General features: G+C 43.8%; 1 protein-coding gene across 2 annotated transcripts in view; it reads left to right on the top strand.

Moving 5' to 3' along the window:
- COL5A1 (collagen type V alpha 1 chain) overlaps positions 1–19,825 on the top strand; it is a 287,140-nt gene that overhangs the window by 132,714 nt on the left and 134,601 nt on the right. For both annotated transcript variants that reach the window (XM_077468431.1, XM_077468424.1), the window contains exons 13-23: positions 2,231–2,323; positions 6,687–6,743; positions 6,828–6,881; positions 13,232–13,285; positions 13,619–13,672; positions 13,761–13,814; positions 13,903–13,956; positions 14,607–14,651; positions 16,440–16,493; positions 18,440–18,484; positions 19,342–19,395. In XM_077468431.1, coding sequence (XP_077324557.1) covers positions 2,231–2,323; positions 6,687–6,743; positions 6,828–6,881; positions 13,232–13,285; positions 13,619–13,672; positions 13,761–13,814; positions 13,903–13,956; positions 14,607–14,651; positions 16,440–16,493; positions 18,440–18,484; positions 19,342–19,395 — 618 coding nt within the window. The remainder of the gene's footprint in view (positions 1–2,230; positions 2,324–6,686; positions 6,744–6,827; positions 6,882–13,231; positions 13,286–13,618; positions 13,673–13,760; positions 13,815–13,902; positions 13,957–14,606; positions 14,652–16,439; positions 16,494–18,439; positions 18,485–19,341; positions 19,396–19,825) is intronic.

Genomic DNA, 19,825 nt, shown 5'->3' with positions numbered 1-19,825 from the left:
TGATGACGTTATTTCGTTACGACGCGGCTACGTTCAGGCTAGTAGCCAATAGCTTTGGTCTAGGAATTTGATCTGAGCATGTGTGGGAATTTGTCCGATCGGAATTCTCTACACACAATCGGACAAAGTCCCATCGGATCATGTTGTCGGAAAGTTTTATAGCCCAGCTCTAAAACTTCGTCGGTCGGATATTCCGATGGAAACAGTCCGATGGAGCCCACACACAGTCGGATTATCCGACAACGCGGTCCGATCGGACATTTTCCATCGGAATGTCCGACTGTGTGTACAAGGGCTTAAAGGAGAAGTGTGAAAACTGTCATCGCTGACCCCCTTCTGTAAATTCAACGTATCTGGTCGTCTCTGATCTTGAACAAACATACGGAAATAGATGGTCAGATAGTCAGGACTCCCGATCTGCATCCTTGTCCCAGGTCATTGCCTCAGAAATGATTGAAGATGCAGGATCTGCATGATGGCCAAGCAACAAACATTTTAAGATGAAGACTGCAGCAATCGCAGTCTTCATATTCCCTCCGTTCAGATTTTCTTTAAGACGCTCTCATTAGGAACTCCGTGCAGCTGGAACAGGGCTCTGGTGCTGCAGTAATCCTTCTGATATGAATGTGATTTATCTATTATTCAATACGCAGCAATTTCATGCAGCCTTGATAGGGCCTTTTAAGCTAGAATAAATCTAGCTGCCATTTTAAAAGTGAATGGTTTCTATACAGCATGAAAGCTGTGCAAGGAGGGGGGAGGGGGGGAAGAGAACATAAAAAAAAAAAAAACATCCCATCGACTTGCTTGTAGTCAACAAAATGGTGTTTATACAACATGGAATAAAATTCAGATTGCTTGTTATAAAAGCAGATACCTGCTGTGAGTTATGAGAGACAGAATAGGCCGGGCTCTCTGTATACCAGGGTGAAGCTACTTACCCCTGCCACCTGCAGAACCTGTCTTTCTGCCATGCACATCTGCTGAAATAATGCAATTCGGTACATCGAGCCATGTTGAGTAACAATGTACCTTTAATAGACCCCTTTTGCCGGAGCATTCATTTCAACAACAATCTTTCGATAATATTATATATGCATTTAACATATAGGTGTGTTATTTACTTGTAAAAGATTCCCTTGTGTAGACAGGGCCAGGACAAGGGGTGGGCAGAAGGGGACGGCTGCCCTGGGCACTGTGGTACCATGTGAGGTGAAGGGGGCACCGCAAGGAGATGGGGGGGGGGGGAGGGAATTTTTGTTGGAAGGGGGAACTTGGAGGGTGGCAGAGGGTAAGTATTGTTCTACAAGGGGAAATTTGTGGGGGTATGCTATGAGTGTTAATTAAGGGGGAATGAGAGAAGAGGATTTGTGCTGGGGAGGGGGGGGGGGAGACATGATGTATACTGGGAGGGGAAATTAGGAATTTTCAGGGGTAGAGAATTTGTGCTAGGAGAAGTGATTTTTTTTTTGGGGGGGGGGGGCATTTGTACTGGGGGATTTGGGGGACGGGGGGCAAATATTTGTGCTGGGAGGGGGGATTTCAGAAGGGGGGATGATTTGTACTGGGAGGAGAGAAAATTATGCTTGGGGGAGTGAAAAGGATTAGTGCTCAGTTTTTTTTTTTGCTGAGGAGGATCTTTGTTGCCACATAATACTCATACATCTTGGGGGCGGGGGGGGGGGGCGCAGTTTGGCATGTTCGCCCTGGGCTCTAGAAGACCTTGTCCCAGAACTGTGTGTAGACGGTCTAAAGTCCTGAAACTGCTGCTGGGTGCCGCCATCATGGATGTGATGTCAGCAAGTGCAGCAGGCTCAAAGCCGTCACTCAGGTGACCATGCTATGTTTCTCTTCGCTTCTTCCCCGGCAGCTACAAATTGTTATGGTAAGGTGGGGGGAGGGATTTAAGAGCTGGGTCAGCACAGTGGGGACATGGCGAGCAATATTATTATTATACAGGTTTTATATAGGGCTGACAGTTTACGCAGCGCTTAACAACATTAGGGTAGACATTACAATACAATACAATTCAGGGGGAATCGGAGGGCCCTGTTCATTAGAGCTTACAATCTAGGAATATCGCGCAATGAAAACCTGACAGAGGTTGTAACCCGAATGCAGTGATTATCACATTCTATGTAATTTTGCAGTGGAGTAGAAGAAGCTTACAGTACCAAATAGAAACTGTTACTGATGTCATCTCAGCATCTTTTTCTTGCTTTTCTTGCAGTTCCGCTTCTCAGGAGGAGGAGATGGATCATCCAAAGGACCCCAAGTATCTGCGCAGGAATCCCAGGCTCAGGCAATTCTACAACAAGCCAGAGTAAGAAAAGAAGCTTTACTTTGCCACCATCTACCTACAGGGCTCGGGTGCAATTTACATTGGAGGGTCCTAAAGCAATAGCAAAACTGACTCCATTACATTTTCATTTGGCTGCAATTGAGAATGAATGGTCATTATATAAATAAAAAACATAAATATTCAAAGTCTTAGCCCTTGTACACACGGTCGGACATTCCGGCAACCAAATCCGTCGGAATTTGTCCGACGGATTTTGTCCGAAACTGGTGTTGCATACACACGGTCGGACAAAGTTGTCGGAAAATCCAATCGTTCAGAACGTGATGACGTTATTTCATTACGATGGGACTACGTTCAGCCTAGTAGCCAATAGCTTTGGTCTAGGAATTTGATCTGAGCATGCGTGGCACTTTGTCCGATCGGAATTCTCTACAAACGATCGGACAAAGTCCGATCGGATCATGTTGTGGGAAAATTTTATAGCCCAGATCTAAAACTTTGTAGGTCGTATATTCAGACGGAAACAGTCCGATAGAGCCCACACACGGTCGGATTATCCGACGGCACGGTCCGATTGGACATTTTCCGTCGGAATGTCCGACCGCGTGTACAAGGGCTTAGCCCTTGTACACACGGTTGGACATTCCCGACAACCAAATCCGTCGGATTTTTTCCGACGGATTTTGTCCGAAACTGGTGTTGCATACACACGGTCGGACAAAGTTGTCGGAAAATCCGATTCATTCGTAACGTGATGACGTAATTTAGTTAGGACGGGACTACGTTCAGGCTAGTAGCCAATAGCTTTGGTCTAGGAATTTGATCTGAGCATGCGTGGCACTTTATCCGATCGAAATTCTCTACAAGTCCGATCGGATCATGTTGTCGGAAAAATTTATAGCCCAGCTCTAGGGTGGGGGCTGCAGTACAAATGGTTTTTTACCTTAATGCATAGAATGCATTACGGTGAAAAACCGTGAGGGTTTACAACCCCTTTTAAGAACTTTACTAAAGCAGTAGTAAAGTCTGGAAACAAGTAAAAAAAATAAAAAAATTCCCCCTGCAAGTTAAGGCTGTGCTAGTATGCATTGCATACTAGCACATTCTGAAAGACTTACCTTAAAATGAAGCCCTCCAGCAGCGCACTGTCACTGTTGACAGGGAGTCCTGCCAGTGCTGGGCATAGGAGTATATGACATACAGAATGCAGGGGACAGGAGTGTGTACATTTTAGGGGTCAGGAGAGTGCAACCCCCCCCCCCCCCATACACATAGACACAAGCAATACTCTCCTTTATTTTACCCCTTCCGCAAAAATCCAATTCACCCAACCCCCCCCCTCCCCAAAAAAAGAAAATCCAGAACTTATCTGCAGGCTCACCCCTCTGCCCAGCACAAATCATTGTTACAGAGTCCCCAGGTCATCGCAAAACACCCCCCCCCCCCCTTTTTTTCCGAAGATTTTTGCACAGCGTGTTACAAAGTCCTTAATATAGCTTCCTATAAAGTCTATGCTAACAAAAGAGATCTATGTGATCCCCATACCTGTTTTATATTATATATATATTTTTGTAAATCTGAATCAGACAAGGTGGTATAGTGCTGCTGAATACGCTGTATAGTATTCAACACTACTGCTTGTCTTGCAACTTTAACATTGCTTATCCCAATACCCCAATTAATAGTCTTTTAAAGAGGAAGTAAACTCTCCCACTCTGATGCTTCTCTTAATTTAGTCCATTATAATAAGTAATTATCAGACTATAGCCACTGTAATCCAGTCCAAATCGCATATTACTTACTGTTTAAAGAAACTTTAAAAAAATCTTGTTTCCAGGGGTTAGGCAGCGCCATCTTAAGTATTGTTTTCTGAGTCCACAGTGGAGTGTATTTCCGCCCTTACATTGAGCACTTCCTGTACTGTTAACCAAGCCTCCTTCTCAATCCAACGTTTCTATGGCAACCCTGCTTCCCTGTTCATAGCTGACTTGTTTTATTTCATAGTATTTACTTGTGCCCGATGTCTAATGTTTCCCTTTGTCAGTCTTATCAGCTTCAGCTAATAAGACTGCAGTAATGGCCAAGTTTACACTGCATGTGATGTCACATGGTGTGTAGGAGGAAGCTCTGAATGATTCTGCAGTCTCCTGGGAGTTCAGTGCTGTGTGCCGTAGGAAGTCCTGATAACAGATAGATAAGACATAGAGAGTGTGCCGTAAATCAGGGGAGATCTGGGCATGCTCAGTGACTTCATTCTAAAGAACAAAAAGGATTACAACACTAAGCAAGTAAGGAGATATCTACAAGCAGTGTTCATTGGGGTTTTTTATGCTGATTTACATGGGACGAAGTTGTGGGGGAGGGTTTACAGCCACTTTAAATAATTTAGGGAATATCTGCAGTTTTTAAATACCTCGCCTTATTTAATGTTTTTACACAAAGCCGAATGGTGAGCAACTAGCATATTTCATGAAGCCGGTCAAGAATTGCAGTTCTTTCAGTACAGGTTTCCTAGCAATTTAAATGTCTTTCTGTATCCAGGTAATGCCAAGACACGAATTCTCTGACCCTTATAACGAGTGTTGAGCATGCTTCCTAGACTAGCTCATGATTAGTGGCAAAAATTAGAAAAGAGCATGTACAGGGAGAAAGTGTGGGTGCCGAATTCCATATAACAGTGGAAAACTTTATGGCCTCCATGCAATGTGTCTAATTTTGCATTAGTAGATGCTTGCAGGCATGTCACGTCCTATATAGCAGAGGTCATCAACCCTGTCCTCAGGGCCCACTAACAGGCCAGGTTTTATGTATTACCTTGGGAGGCCTGTTAGTGGGCCCTGAGGACACGGTTGATGACCTCTGCTATATAGGAACTACACTGGGATTTCTGGTATCGTATCAACTAAAGCTGGCCATACGTTGTTAGTTTTTCTTTTCATCCAGTGGGCTCAATCCACACAAACCTGCAGCTGTCAGAATACATTGACTAACAGCAGCAGCAGCAGCTGATCAAGAATAGTTTTCCAGTGTGTCTCTTCAAACAAAGTCGATCACATCGATGACTTCTGTTGAACAGGGAGTGCCAGACACTGAATTGAAATTCGCTTGGTCCCTGATGATCCAGCTAAATTTTGATCAGTGTGATTTCAAGCATAAGCAAAATGACAGATACGTTTCATTTTTTATTGTACTAATTTTTTAGATTGTATATAGCCGACACTTAATTTTTTTTTAGTTGTGGATAGAGTAGGGAGGGTTTAAAACTCTTGTATATTTTTTGCTGCATCCTGCTTTCCTTTTTCTTCCTGTCCTGGAGACACAGCAGGAAGTGACAGGAAATCTTCCCAACAGGAAGAGAAATACAGTCTTTGCCATTTTTCACCACAACATGTATCCCGATTGTAAGATTCCTGTATTAGTGACAGAAAAGTCTGGATTACCCATCACTTTGAATCCTGGTCATAGGGACAAATGGGGACGGCAATCCTCCCAGTGGACTCACAGCAACAATAACTACCTGACAGGTTTTAAAGAGGAAGTAAACCCTGATGGGTTTACTTCCTCTTTGATTCCCTGCAAAGGTAAAGCATAATGGACTACTATGCATCGCATCGCATCCATTATGTGTCACTTACCTGACACAGGAGCCAGCGATGTCACCGTTGTCCCCTGTAGTCCGGAGCCTCCATCTTCTCGGTGGGTCTCTGTGGGTCTCGCTGCTCCGCCGCTGTCATTCGACGAAGCCGCCATGACGTCACTCCCGCGCATGCGCACGGGAGCCGCCACTCGCGGCATATCGCCGCTGACAGCGGCGCACTCAGTGCGCCTGCGCGCCGCTGTCTACCACGCTTGCGCGGTAGACAGCGCTGCCTATATTTTGGCAAATATCTCCTAAACCGTGTAGGTTTAGGAGATATTTCTTGGACCTACAGGTAAGCCTTAATCTAGGCCTACCTGTAGGTCAAAGCGGTTTGTAAGGGTTTACAACCCCTTTAAGACTTCTTCAGTTTACCCAAAACTATTAAAACGCTTGCTTTAGATACACTGTAATAGGTTTAGCCGTAGTCATAAAAAGGATTCTGGATGGGTAGGTCACACTAGTAATTCACATAAAAAGAAAATCTGGCGATTCCATTCAGTGGTTATTCTGTCTAATCACCAGGGGCGGTATCACAGATGGTATGGGGGTCTTCATCCTTCACTTGAACAGCTGGGGTATTGGAAATTGAAGTGATCATTGGTTTATGTAATAAACACATCTCGCTGTAGATGTTTTTGAAGTTTTATGAACTCTGAAAAAAAAAAAGTAGTAAGAATTTGTATGCATTTCTAGGTAAACTTTGCATTGATGTGAAGTATTAATTTCATATGTTTACTGTTACAGCTGGCACTAAGAGGGCCTTCTGGTCCAATGGGCCTCACGGGAAGACCAGGACCAATGGTAAGTATATATATACACCTATGTGCCCTCCTTGTTTGATGTTTTGGTCTTGTGACTCTGTGACTTACAGCTGTGTCTTTTCAGGGATCTCCAGGTCCTTCGGGATTGAAGGGGGAGTCGGGTGATCTAGGACCACAGGTGAAAATTTGTGTTTATTTATTAGAAGCTTAAGCTTATTTACTAAATATGCAGAGAGAAGGGGAAATGTTTATACACAGTCCAAACCTCTATAACGGCCTTTGGGCCGGTTCACACTGCAGGCGAGGCGAGGCGACTCCGACTTTCCTCGCCGCGACCTGTCGCGACCTCAGCGGCAACTTGCAGATGACTTCTGTATAGAAGTCAATGCAAGTCGCCCCGAGGTCGCCCAAAAGTAGTACAGGAACCTTTTTTCTGAGTCGGAGCGACTCGAGTCGCTCCTCTCAGAATGGTTCCATTGTACAGAACGGGGGCGACTTGCGAGAGCGAGGCGAGGCGAGTCGTGTCGCCTCGCATCGCCCGCTGTGTGAACCGGCTCTTACTCTACCTTTTCAACACAGAGGAACCCTTGAAATAGTTCTCCAGTCTCGGGGGAACCCCCTGCTAAAAATTAGAAATCTACAACAAATGATACATTAGTGTGATAGTCAGTGGGAAGAATGGTCCTTACACTTGTGGTCAGTGGGAAGAATGGTCCTTACACTTGTGGTCAGTGAGAAGAATGGTCCTTACACTTGTGGTCACTGGGAAGAATGGTCCTTACACTTGTGGTCATTGGGAAGAATGGTCCTTACACTTGTGGTCACTGGGAAGAATGGTCCTTACACTTGTGGTCACTGGGAAGAATTACCTCCTTACAGATAGCTAAAAAGATCAATGGTGTCAGTGGGAACTTATCTGGGAGGCAGAAATTGCCCAATGCTGAAGGAACCCCTAGCAACCTTTGGAGGAACCCTAGGGTTCCACGGAACCCTGGTTGAGAATCACTGCTCTATAATGTTTGAATGGAGCATTTGTCTTCTGTCAGGGCAAAAGACTAACTCCACTCAAAACTTGACTCTTTAAACTGCTTGTTCCCCACTGACCAGTGTTAATATGCTATTACTATCCAACAGTACACAGAAAATATGGTAGATTAAATGGTTGTATTGGGGCAAGGCAATTAAACAATGCATGAATCAGTAACAGGCATTTGAACATCTTTGAAGATACAACACTAGATAATGAGAACACTGACCCATAAGATGCCAATCAACTGAACTGTTGATGTAAACAGGGCTAAAAGTATTGCCAATAACTAACTTAAGAATGCAGGTCCTCGTGTGCACACGATGTATACTGTCCCAATAGTGTGTGAGCGTATGCATTCCTGACGAAGGGTACCCCTGGAAGTAACTGCAATGTACCTGGTGCCTAATTGTCAATGGATGGCTAATGGCCTATTAACCCTTTCGCGCCTATGCCTATTTCTGACATTTGTTGCTTACAAGTTAAAATCTATATTTTTTTGCTAGCAAATTACGTAGAACCCCCAAACATTCTATATCCACTTACAGACCGGACCATTTTGCTGGTCAAAGACCAGACCACTTTTTGCGATTCGGCACTGCGTCGCTTTAACTGACAATTGCGCGGTCGTGCGACGTGGCTCCCAAACAAATTTGACGTCCTTTTTTTCCCACAAATAGAGCTTTCTTTTGGTGGTATTTGATCCCCCCTGCGGTTTTTATTTTTTGCGCTATAAACAAAAATAGAGCGACAATTTTGAAAATAACGCAGTATTTTTTACTTTTTGTTATAATAAATATCCCCCAAAAATATATAAAAAAACATTTTTTTCCCTCAGTTTAGGCTGATACGTATTCTTCTACATATTTTTGGTAAAAAAAAATCGCAATAAGCGATTATTGATTGGTTTGCGCAAAAGTTATAGCGTTTACAAAATAGGGATAGTTTTAATGGCATTTTTATTAATAATTTTTTATTATTTTTTTTTTTACTAGTAATGGCAGCGATCAGCGATTTTTATTGCGACTGCGACATTATGGCGGACACATCGGACATTTTTGACACATTTTTGGGACCATTGTCATTTATACAATAATCACTGCTATATAAATGCAGTGATTCCTGTGTAAATGAAACTGGCAGTGAAGGGGTTAACCAGGGGGTGGCAGTGTAGGGGTTAAGTGTTCCTAGGGGTGTGTTACTAACTGTGGGGGGGCTGGGCTTTCATTTAATGAACACTGATCTCTGCTCCAATCACATGGAGCAGAGATCAGCGTCACTAGTTGCTAGGCAGAATGGGGAAATGCTGTTTACACGGCATTTCCTCCATTCAACCGCCCCGTGAGACGATCCTCGGTATGCCCGCGGCGGTCGAGTCCGCGGGACCCGCGACCGGACTCACGGGGGTCCCGACCGGCACGCGAGCGCGCCGGCGCGCTCGCGATGGCAGGGTGGCATTGGAGATTGGACGTACCTGTATGCCAATATGCCTGCCCGTGCCATTCTGCCGACGTACATCGGTGTGCGCCGGTCGGGAACCGGATATATTTTTTTTAGCAGAGACCCTAGGGAATAAAACGGTGATCGTTGCAATATTTTATGTCACGTGGTATATGCGCAGTGGTCTTTCAAAAGCATTTTTTGGGGAAAAAATACACTTTATGAATAAAAAAAAAAAAATTAAACCATCATTTTTTGTATAATGTGAAAGATGATGTAACGCTGAGTAAATAGATACGTAATTTGTCATGCTTTGAAATTGCGCAGACTCGTGGAATGGCGACAAACTACAGTACCTAAAAATCTCCATAGGCGACGCTTTAAAAAAATGTAAGGTTAGAGTTACAGAGGAGGTCTGGTGCTAGAATTATTGCTCTCACTCTGGCGATCGCGGTGATACTTCACATGTGTGATTTGAACACCATATACATTTTCGGGCGTGACTTGCGTATGCTTTTTCTTTGCTGTGCGAGCATGCGGGATGGGGTCACTTATAGGTACTGACTGTAATAGGCAGTGACAGGTACCCTTTATGGAGGGATCGGGGGTCTAAAAGACCCCAAATCCCTCCTTTGCACTTAAAAGTATTCAGATCGCAAAAAACGTTGATTTTGAATACTGACATTTTTTTTAAATCTGCACCATTGGCAGCCGAGTAACCCAGAATTGACGTTGTAACGTCCCTTCCGGGATTTTACATCGGAGACCCGATCAGAGCCAAATATGGCTTCGTATGGGTCTTAGCCTAGTCGACGGAAGTGCCGGCTGGTGGCTCGGGTCTCCTGGTGGGACGGGAGGCCCAGGAAGAGTGGCGAGACAGGGGGACATCCCCTCCCGCTCCTTAGGATAACAGTAGAGCGGCTTTTAGCCACTTTGGTTGTTATAACTAAAGAGCCAACCGCCCACTCTAAAAAAAAAATAGCTGCAGGCATCACCCCGGTATAACCCCTTGAAGCCTGAATTTGCGTATGGTTGGTGTGAAGGGGTTAACAAGGAGCACTCTCTAATGGCAGTTACTGTATACAGCAAAGGATTGAACTAGGCAGTTCCGTTCACCACTCCTGGCATGCAACAAGTCCGGCCCTAGACGCTTGGAGGTCAGTAGTCTCAGTCCTCCAGATCATTTCCTCTCTGATGTGGTTGCACACGTCCCTAGCTTTTGTCCCAAGGCACAGCAGCTCTCTCTGTGGCCCAGTCTCTCACTCTGGTCCTCACAGGCTCTAAGGATACAGCAAGGGTACCCAGCTCTGGTCCCCGCACACCAGGCTCTGCTTTCTGTGTAGGAGCACACACTGGTTTCCCCACACGGTCTACCACAATCTATGGTGATTTGCCCAGGAAAACGCTGCCCCTCTCCTCCTCTTTTTATGGGCAGAGAATCCTGGGTATTAAAGTCTGCAGCTCCATTAGCCTCCATTGACTTGTATTGCACGTGTTCCTTTAAGGACTACAGTTCCCAGAATCCAATGCACTGCATAGCAATCTCCCAATGATTGGAACAGAGCCGCTGCTACCAGGAAGGGGGGGAGTGGGAGCAAAGGGGATCACACACACAGTCACTCTGAGGCTCACACAGCAGGGAAGCTCAGGGCAAGTGGCTTTTGTACACATAGAGGCAGAGGACCACGCAGCTTGCACCCGGCTACACTATTTTGCATAGGTTCTGGTAGGTTAAATTGCATTCCAACTTTTCATGCACCTTAGGGGTTTTAACAATGAGATATCCTCAATAGTATTCTTTCTTTCCTCCAAATGCCATGGCTATTATGAATCCAAATAAACGTTAAACAGTTGCAAAAACTTTAAACAGGTAACCTCACATATACACAAGTTGAGTCATTAGTGTGCTATCTTTGTAGGTATCAACAAAACATAATGTTGATAGAACTCGGGGCCAGGTCTGAGAAATAGGCTGCTTTCAGACTGATGCGGGGCAGTTTGACTGCAGCTCACCTACAGTACGTTACACCTACAGCAGGGCAGCTGTGCTTTCCCATAGAGTTATATTATGTGTGTGTCTAGTGCGCTTTCTGAATGTTCACCAAAGATGAAGCATGTAGGAGTTTCGGTGCACTTTCAAAAAGCGCACCAAAGCTGTGGGACGCAATGTAAACCTGTGGGGAAGCACAGCTAACCTGCTCCAAAGGCGGGTAAGCTGCACTTCACCAGCAGTGTGGTCAAACTGCACTGCATTATGCCGGCCATACACGGTTCGAATTTTGAAAGAATTTTCTTTCGAAAATCGTATCTAAGAATTTATGTATGAATTTCGCACCGTTAGCGGGGCTGTAGCAACAGCCGATTTTCGTGCGGAAATCAAATTTGAGGAATCGGACATGTTGGAAATTTTTTGAAAAACAAACGATTTTCTAAGCAATGATGGGAGAATCGTGCGAGAAACGTAATAAGAAAAGAAAATTCACAGAGAGAAAAGAAGATTCCCGGCCACGAAAATTCTTTTCTGTAGCAACATGAGGTGAAATTGAAGGCTTGGTCGGCCGAATTTCGAAAATCAATGGTGGCGCCATCGGATCACAAAAAAAACGAAATTTCTGATTTTGAAAATAAAATTTGTTCGAAATTCGACTATGTATGGCCTGCATTAGTCTGAAAGCAGCCATACCGATGTAGGAGAGACAAATAACAGACAAATCCAACTGTGACACAGCATCTCATTCATTATGGCTGTGTGGGTGCGCCAGAGACATGTCTGTACATTGTGGGGAGGAGAGAGACATAAATTACTGTGAGAAAATTGGATCATTGTGTTAGGGGCATGGACCCAAACTACATGGGGGGAGGGGAATCTCAACATGCTGGGAGGAGAGAAAAAAACTGTAGAGAAATATCACCATTGTGGAAGGGTCGGAAATGCAAACTATTGTTGGAAAATCTCAGCATTAGGGGGGAGGGAGGAGATGCAAACTATGGTGGCAAAATCTCACTATTGTGGGGGAGGTAGGGACACAAACCACTACAGGAAAATCTCACCATTATGGGAAGGGCGGAGACAGACCAATGTGGGGAAGTCTTAGCCCACGTACACACAGTCGGAGATTTTGCCAACCAAATCCGTCGGATTTTGCCCGTCGGATTTAGTCCGACGGATTGTGTCCGAAACTGTTGCATACACACGGTCGGGCCAAGTTGGTGAAAAATCTGATCTTTCAGAACGTGATGACGTAATTTCGTTATGATGGGACTACATTCAGGCTAGTAGCTAATAGCTTTGATGTAGGAATTTGATCTGAGCATGCGTGGCACTTGGTCCGATGAAAATGCTCTACACATGATAGGATTAGGTCCGTCCGGCCCAGTTGGTCGGGAAATATTTCCAACATGTTGGAAAATTGGGTCGGAACGGAGAGTCAGACGGAATCAGTCCGATGCATACCACACACAGTCGGATTATCTGACGACACGGGCCGATAAGACTCATTCCGACAGATTCTCCGACCGTGTGTACAAGGGCTTACCATTGTGGGATAGGTAAAGAGAGACCCACCACTTCTAAGAAGCAGGAAAGCACAGGACAGATCAAGCGCCTTGAGGCGATTCAGTTCGCAGTTGTAGCGCTATACAAGTCATTCATTCACAAGTCATTCATTCATTTACAAGGTCAAGGAACAAACTGCTGTGGGGAAAGCTTGTCATTGTGGAACCAGTAGAGAAGGATATAAATGGGAAAACCATTGAGGAAGGGGCATAGACACAAACTACTGAGGGCAAATCCAGTCATTAGAGAAGGGGTGTAGACACAAACTATCACCATTGTATGAGGGACATTGACCCAAAGTACTGTTGGGAAATTCAGCCTGAAGCCCATGAGGAAGCAGGCAGAGGAGTTAACCCTAGTCCATACAGAAGAATTAATTGTGTCTTGAGTTAGTCTTTAATGAGATGCAGCTAACATTTGCTAGCTATAAGATCTGACAGGCTGTGGCCTTTAAATATACATACACAATGTCTGATTTATATTTTGATTTGCTTTATTTCTATAGGGTCCTCGTGGCACTCAAGGTACCCCAGGTCCCCCAGGGAAGCCTGGACGTAGGGTAAGTGTGTACATTCTACAGAGCAGCCTCATCAGTGGCTCTGGATACTAAAAGTCCCAGCGTGCCTTGTGTGTGTTGGAGTTTGTCTAATGTCATCCATAGAGTATTAGTATATGGTTTAGATTTTGTTTAGTAATTATGCCCAATGTCTCAATAAATTGGTAATAATGTTACCCATATATTTTTTTTGTATGTATTGGTGACTGAAAACAATCTTTCTGTAAATTGATGCTGAGCAGGGGAATTTGCTCTGTTTCTTTTTATCAGTGTCTGACAGATCAATCATAAAAGCCAAATTTCCCAGACTGATACCCATATTTTTGCACCTTTCAGGGTCGGGCTGGCAGCGATGGTGCTCGTGGGATGCCGGGACAAACTGGACCCAAGGTATGGCTTCTCAGGCATGATGGATCCAAAAGAGTGACTTTTTAAGTGCTTTTGTTTAAAGTGAAATTAAAATAATTTAATGTTTTAGGGTGACAGAGGATTTGATGGTCTGGCTGGTTTACCTGGCGAGAAGGGACATCGTGTAAGTTTATTTTATTCCTGCTGTAACTTTTTCCAGTGCATCATGTTGGAAATCAGGGACTTAATATGCAATTGTTGACTATTGACAGGGTGAATCTGGTCCATCTGGACCTCCAGGATCACCAGGAGAGGACGGAGAGAGGGTAAGCTGCCTACTGTGTTGTCATCTATTCCACATGCTACGCCCAAGATTGATGACCAGTCAGTCATGATTCATCCATTCCCTGTTTGTAGAGGAATTGCCACTTAATATATTATTGTTTTACTAAGAACGAAAGTTATTTCTACAATTAAAATCCAAATTTCTGAGCAGATTTGAATATGGTGGCTTATGAAGAGAAGAAGCTCAATTTCTTTGTCTGTTACAGCTCAGGGTTAGATACACCTATGGTGACCCATTCTGCTTTTGGGCATGCTTTTTTTTTTTTTTTTTTTAACTTGGTGCCTATTGACAATCCACTTGCCCTGGAGCTGGAAGGGTAACCCAGAGGGCAAATAACTGCATAAGGGACATATATGATTGCCATCCCAAAGAAACAATGTGTTCAGCAGGAGCTTTGAAAAATGAACTTTTGAACTTGATGGATAGAAAATGATAAAGCCAACAGAAAGCAAATATTATCCAGCTGTCCCTCTATACAGTGGTGAGAACATTGGCTGACCTGTAAAGAGCAGAGGAGTGCTGAAGCCCAGAAAAGTTGATGAACATTTTATTAGTTCTGGGTGATGGGACTGAACTGTTGTGCCAGGATTACACAACGGATAAATGCAATATATATCTCTCTTTCTATAGGGTGATGATGGAGATGTCGGACCCAGAGGATTGCCAGGTGAACCTGTAAGTGTTTCAGATTGTAATATCGGTATATTGTAGAGAATATCTGCAGAATGTGCTGGGAATGGATATAGTCAATTAGTAGTCCACATAGAGTTAACCAAAGTGCAACATCCCTACCCCCTCCCCGCCCAATCTTTTTCCAATTATTACAGGACACAAGTAGAAAAAAAAAGTAAAAACCTTCTAAATAACCTGAGATTCTCACCTTGCGTGACATCTAAGAGAAAACATTTTGGTGACTTAAGTTGAATTTTAAACCCATAGTAACTGTTTTCATCATTGCTCATATGAATCCTATTTCTATCCCAAGAGACTACCTCAGCCTTTCTCAACCTTTTCACCACAGAGGAACCCTTGAAATAGTTCTCCAGTCTCGGGGAACCCCTGATAAAAATTAGAAATCTACAACTCATGAGACATTAGTGTGATGGTCAGTGGGAAGAATGGTCCTTACACTTGAGGTCATTGGGAAGAATTACCTCCTTACAGATAGCTAAAAAGATCAATGGTGTGAGTGGGAACTTATCTGAGAGGCAGAAATGGCCCAATGCTGAAGGAACCCTTAGCCACCTTTGGAGGAACCCTAGGATTCCACGGAACCCTGGTTGAGAATCACTGAAATACCTTAACACCCCTAAATTGGCATCCCAAAACACTTTATCTCCCATGTGACTGAAAAAAAAAATAGATTACCCCCTCCCTCCTTTCATCTCCACCATCCCCAAGCCATAAAGCCAAAAATTCTTCATCTAGTATTTGTCATAATGATGGTATAGTAGCCTTTTAGGTATGGTCTATATGTGTGTGAAGTATGTCTGATGTGAATTCGTAACCCCGTAACTTTAGAATGTTGTTTCTGTGTTGCCTTCCCTTACACGGCTCAGCTAAGGTGAGATTAAAAATAGGATTTTTATCCTCAGAAAAGTGCTGTTTTTCTTGGTGAACTCGTAGAGTTGAAAAGGATATACTAGTCTGGAAGTACCTTGATGTTATACTCTATTACAGAATAGAGCTAACTAATGAAACTTTCACATTTAACATGCTTACTGTCCTTTAATCAAATAACTGCATTCCATTTTTGCAAATGCAATTAAGAGAAAGGAATGGTAATTGCCCGTTCACACTACCGCGACTTGTCCAGGCGACTTAGCCACCTGACAAAGTCGCGCTCCGTTCTGTACAATGGAACCGTTCTAATAGGAGCGACTCAAGTCGCTCCGACTTAGAAAAAGGTTCCTGTACTATTTTTGGGGCGGCTTCAAGCGACTTGCATTGACTTCTATACAGGAAGTCATTTTGCAAGTCGCTGCTGAAGTCGTGTACAGGTTGCGTCTGTGAGTCGCGCTGCAAGTCGTGTCGTCCCTGTGTGAACCGACACTTAAGCAAAACCACTCTGCGGAACCACTAAGAGGAAGCAAAATTTATAACAACAAACTACACAGACATGGTTTTAAAAACATGAACACTCTCTAATAAGTCTACTCACATTAAGCTGACCACCTTTTTATATAAATTGTACAAAAATACTTAAAGATAAAATTGTTTCCCTTTAAACATTCTTGCAACAGCTGACGTTGCCGCTATATTACCACTGCACTGACCACATCCGACATAATCTGTTTGATACCAGATTATCACAGATTGTGAACGTATTTTATCAGGACATATAGAGTAAGATTATTAAGGGCTAATGTAGTCAGATCAGTCAAATTGTCCGTTTTGTAGTATACATAAATGCATGGGCCAAACCAATGGCAGCTTTTCACTGTTTGTTTGTATTATTTACAGGGACCACGAGGACTGTTGGGACCAAAAGGGCCTCCAGGCCCCCCTGGACCTCACGTAAGTTTGCCTACCAGGCGACCACTCTGGGGTTAGGGCTGCCTCTGTGGGGTTTCACATTCCATGCTGCTGTATCTGCAGTAATCCATCTCCCCGCCATTCTGTATATAGAGGCGCAGCAGCGATGTTTATTAAGCCCAAACCAGGCAATTACTGTACAATTTCTGATCATATTAAAGTCAGGCTGATAAGTTGTGGCTTGTAGCAGAACAAGCTGGTGATTGGAGCCCCACAAACACATCTATCATGTTGAGGGTGTTAAAAAGACGTTGAACATTTGGAGCTTTGGCCTGTGCAATGTTGTTTAGTAAGGGTGTACAAAGAATTCTCATCCCATCAGGCTATTCATGCACATCCGGGTTTCTTCCTGCTGAGATGACAGCTCCAATAAGCATCCTTCTGTGCATCTGAATCATGAAAACTACAGCAAAGATCTGTCCAGCTGTTGTTACTGTTCTTTTTGGAGAATAAAACGTAAACCTGATTGGTTGTAATAGAAAAAGCCTCTTGTTTTGCCATACTTATAACAAAGATGTGCATAGAAGGCCTAAAAAATGAATTTTCTGAGATTCTGTTTAAAATGACAAAGCTTAACAACAAACATTTTACATAAATTGGATGTTTTCTTTGCATGCGGAGATTTTTTTGTCATGTTAAAAATTCTCAACGTGCCCACTAGCGCGTTTCCATAAGCTAGCTGCATCCTATAATAATGTGGACTGAGGGTTGTAGCAAAGCCTGTGTAATTACTGTCATGGCTGCTGCTTAAGCCACCTATTGAGAAAAATTGGAAGATGCGGCTGTATGCGGTTATGCAAAGAGGGGTTGTGTAAAGCGCACACTCGCATGCGTATATGCTCCGCACAGGGGTGGACTGACAACTCATTGGGCCCCAAGGCAATCCGAGATTATGGGGCCACACAGTATACAATCACACAGTATACACATACATGTACACACAGTATACACAGACATGTTTCTATTGGCTGGAGAGGTGGGGCAGCTATAATCTCAACATTTTTAGACCAAAAGGATGTCGGTAAGGGACATTTCAGAGACAGATGTAGAAAAAAAACACAGATTTTTACATACCGTCCCTGGTTTTACTGAGGCTGGCAACCCTGATGGGGCCCCCTTGTGGCTCAGGGCCCTCGGGCAGTGCCCGAGTGGACCAATGGTCAGTCCGCCCCTGGCTCCGCATGAAGATTAAAGGAAAGCTGTAACTATAATGCTATTTCTGATCTCTTTGCTTGTTACTTGATAATACTTGTTTCTTTGCTGTCCTGCTTATTTTGTGACTGCAACACCTTCTGACCAATAGGAAATCTGAAATGTTATAGCTGTCACTAGTCACCAAAAAAGAGGAGGTGAGGGAAATCTTCTAATGGGAATGTCTGTTCAGTGACCACCAGTGCCGGGACAAGGTCACCCAGCGCCCAGGGCAAAGATGCCAAACTGCGTCCCCCTTTCCCTTAGGGTTAGGGTGCCCCCTACCCCTGCAATAAACCATTGCGCCAGGGGCAGCCGTCTCTCCTGCCCACCCTTTGTCCCGGCCCTGGTGACCACTATCTAAAATACATTTTCCCTAATTTTGTAGGATTTTCCCCCTATACTTTCTGCTCTCCAGGGCGGAAATAGGCAGAAATCTTCCCAAAGGGGAACCTGATAGGAGTTTTAGCCATCCCCCCCACTCCATCCATAAACGAAAAAAAGGTTTTGGCTATAGATATGGTATTGTTGTCCAATTTTGAGTTATTCAGAGTTATGATGCCTCCAAAATGCAGTTTCATTGATAAATGGAGCAGAATGATGACTGCTAACACATAGATATTAATTCCAACTAAGTCATTTTACAGCCACTATACACTAAACATGAAATGTCATAATCACTAGGTTTTGTGTGACATTGTTACTGTGTCTGAAGTTATGTCATCTGCTTTTTTCAGGGTGTGTCAGGAATGGACGGACCAGTTGGTCTCAAGGGCAGTGTGGTAAGTGCCGTATTGGCTATGATGTCATCTAGGGAGCAAATAAGCTTCCTCTGTACAAAGTGCAGGCCATTATTGAATCACAAGATGAAATAACACAGTAATATTGAAGATTCACTGACTTAGAAACATTTTTGCTGAGTGCCGGTCTGTAAGGCTGGAGATTGGGTGACTGTGATATGCAGAAGCTATAATGGGCAGAGACAATAATGAGCATAGTCTATATAGATGTGCATAACATGCAGGAAAAAGTGCAAAAAAGATTTATAGATTATGGATTATATATTTAGTTAAAGAATTTTTCCAGTACAAGCGTTTTTATAAAATGTCTGCACTTCAAAGAAAGCACCAGAAGACTTTTGTGCGTTTCTCTGGTGTCGTAGACATATTAAAGCAAAAGTAAAGTCTGCTATAAAAAAAAAAAAAAATTTGGGCCCCCCCCTGGTGGGTTATATCATAATGTGCTAGTATGCACAGCATATTAATACATTATAACAGACTTACCTGTCATATGGTCTCCTTCAGCACAGTGATGGGATCGATCCGCTGGGCCTCTGGCACTTCCATCTTCGCCCCGGTCTTCTTTTCGGGTCCTGTGCTTTCGACCACTTGATAGGCCAGGCCATGATGAAGTCACATAACCGCATCACGGATCAGGGCCGTAAATGTTTGCAGAGCTGCACATGTGCGGCTCAGTGAACATGACGGCTGACAGGCAGAAGGTTGCATTTATGACAGAAAAGACCAATAGGGTCTCTTCTGTCCTTAATACCCTACCTGTCAGCCATTTGAATAAAATCAGCTTTACTTCCACTTTAATGATTATTTTTTATGATGACCTTTGCCTCATATTCTTTCAGGGACCTCAAGGTGAACCAGGACCACCAGGCCAACAAGGAAACCCAGGTGCACAAGTGAGTTGAAACTTAAATCGAATGCTATTAGCTTAAGATTTACCAATAATTGGTAGCACACATTTTTAACTGCATTTGCCTGGCGTCAGCAATGGCCCTTACATACCTCTATTGAAGGAGGAACACAATCTTGGACTGACTGAAACAAATCACGAGTCCTTAGATTATTGTTTTGCTGCATTCATTCAGGTGATGCCTACAAAATATAAACCTGAACACTTTGACCCATTGCCATCAATGGCTCCTACTGACAACCCCTCTAAGCCCTTGTACACATGGTCGGACATTCCGACGGAAAATGTCCGATCGGACTGTGTTGTTGGATCGGACTGTTTCCGTCGGAATATCCGACGACAAAGTTTTAGAGCTGGGCTATAAAATTTTCCGACAACATGGTCCGATCAGACTTCGTCCAATCGTTTGTAGAGAA

Source organism: Lithobates pipiens, unplaced genomic scaffold (assembly GCF_037356315.1).
Source record: "Lithobates pipiens isolate NorthernLeopardFrog02 unplaced genomic scaffold, aLitPip1_a1.2 Scaffold_11, whole genome shotgun sequence".
Lineage (NCBI taxonomy): Eukaryota > Metazoa > Chordata > Amphibia > Anura > Ranidae > Lithobates > Lithobates pipiens.
Note: the sequence above shows the minus strand (reverse complement) of the source record. Positions and strands in the feature narration are given on the sequence as shown.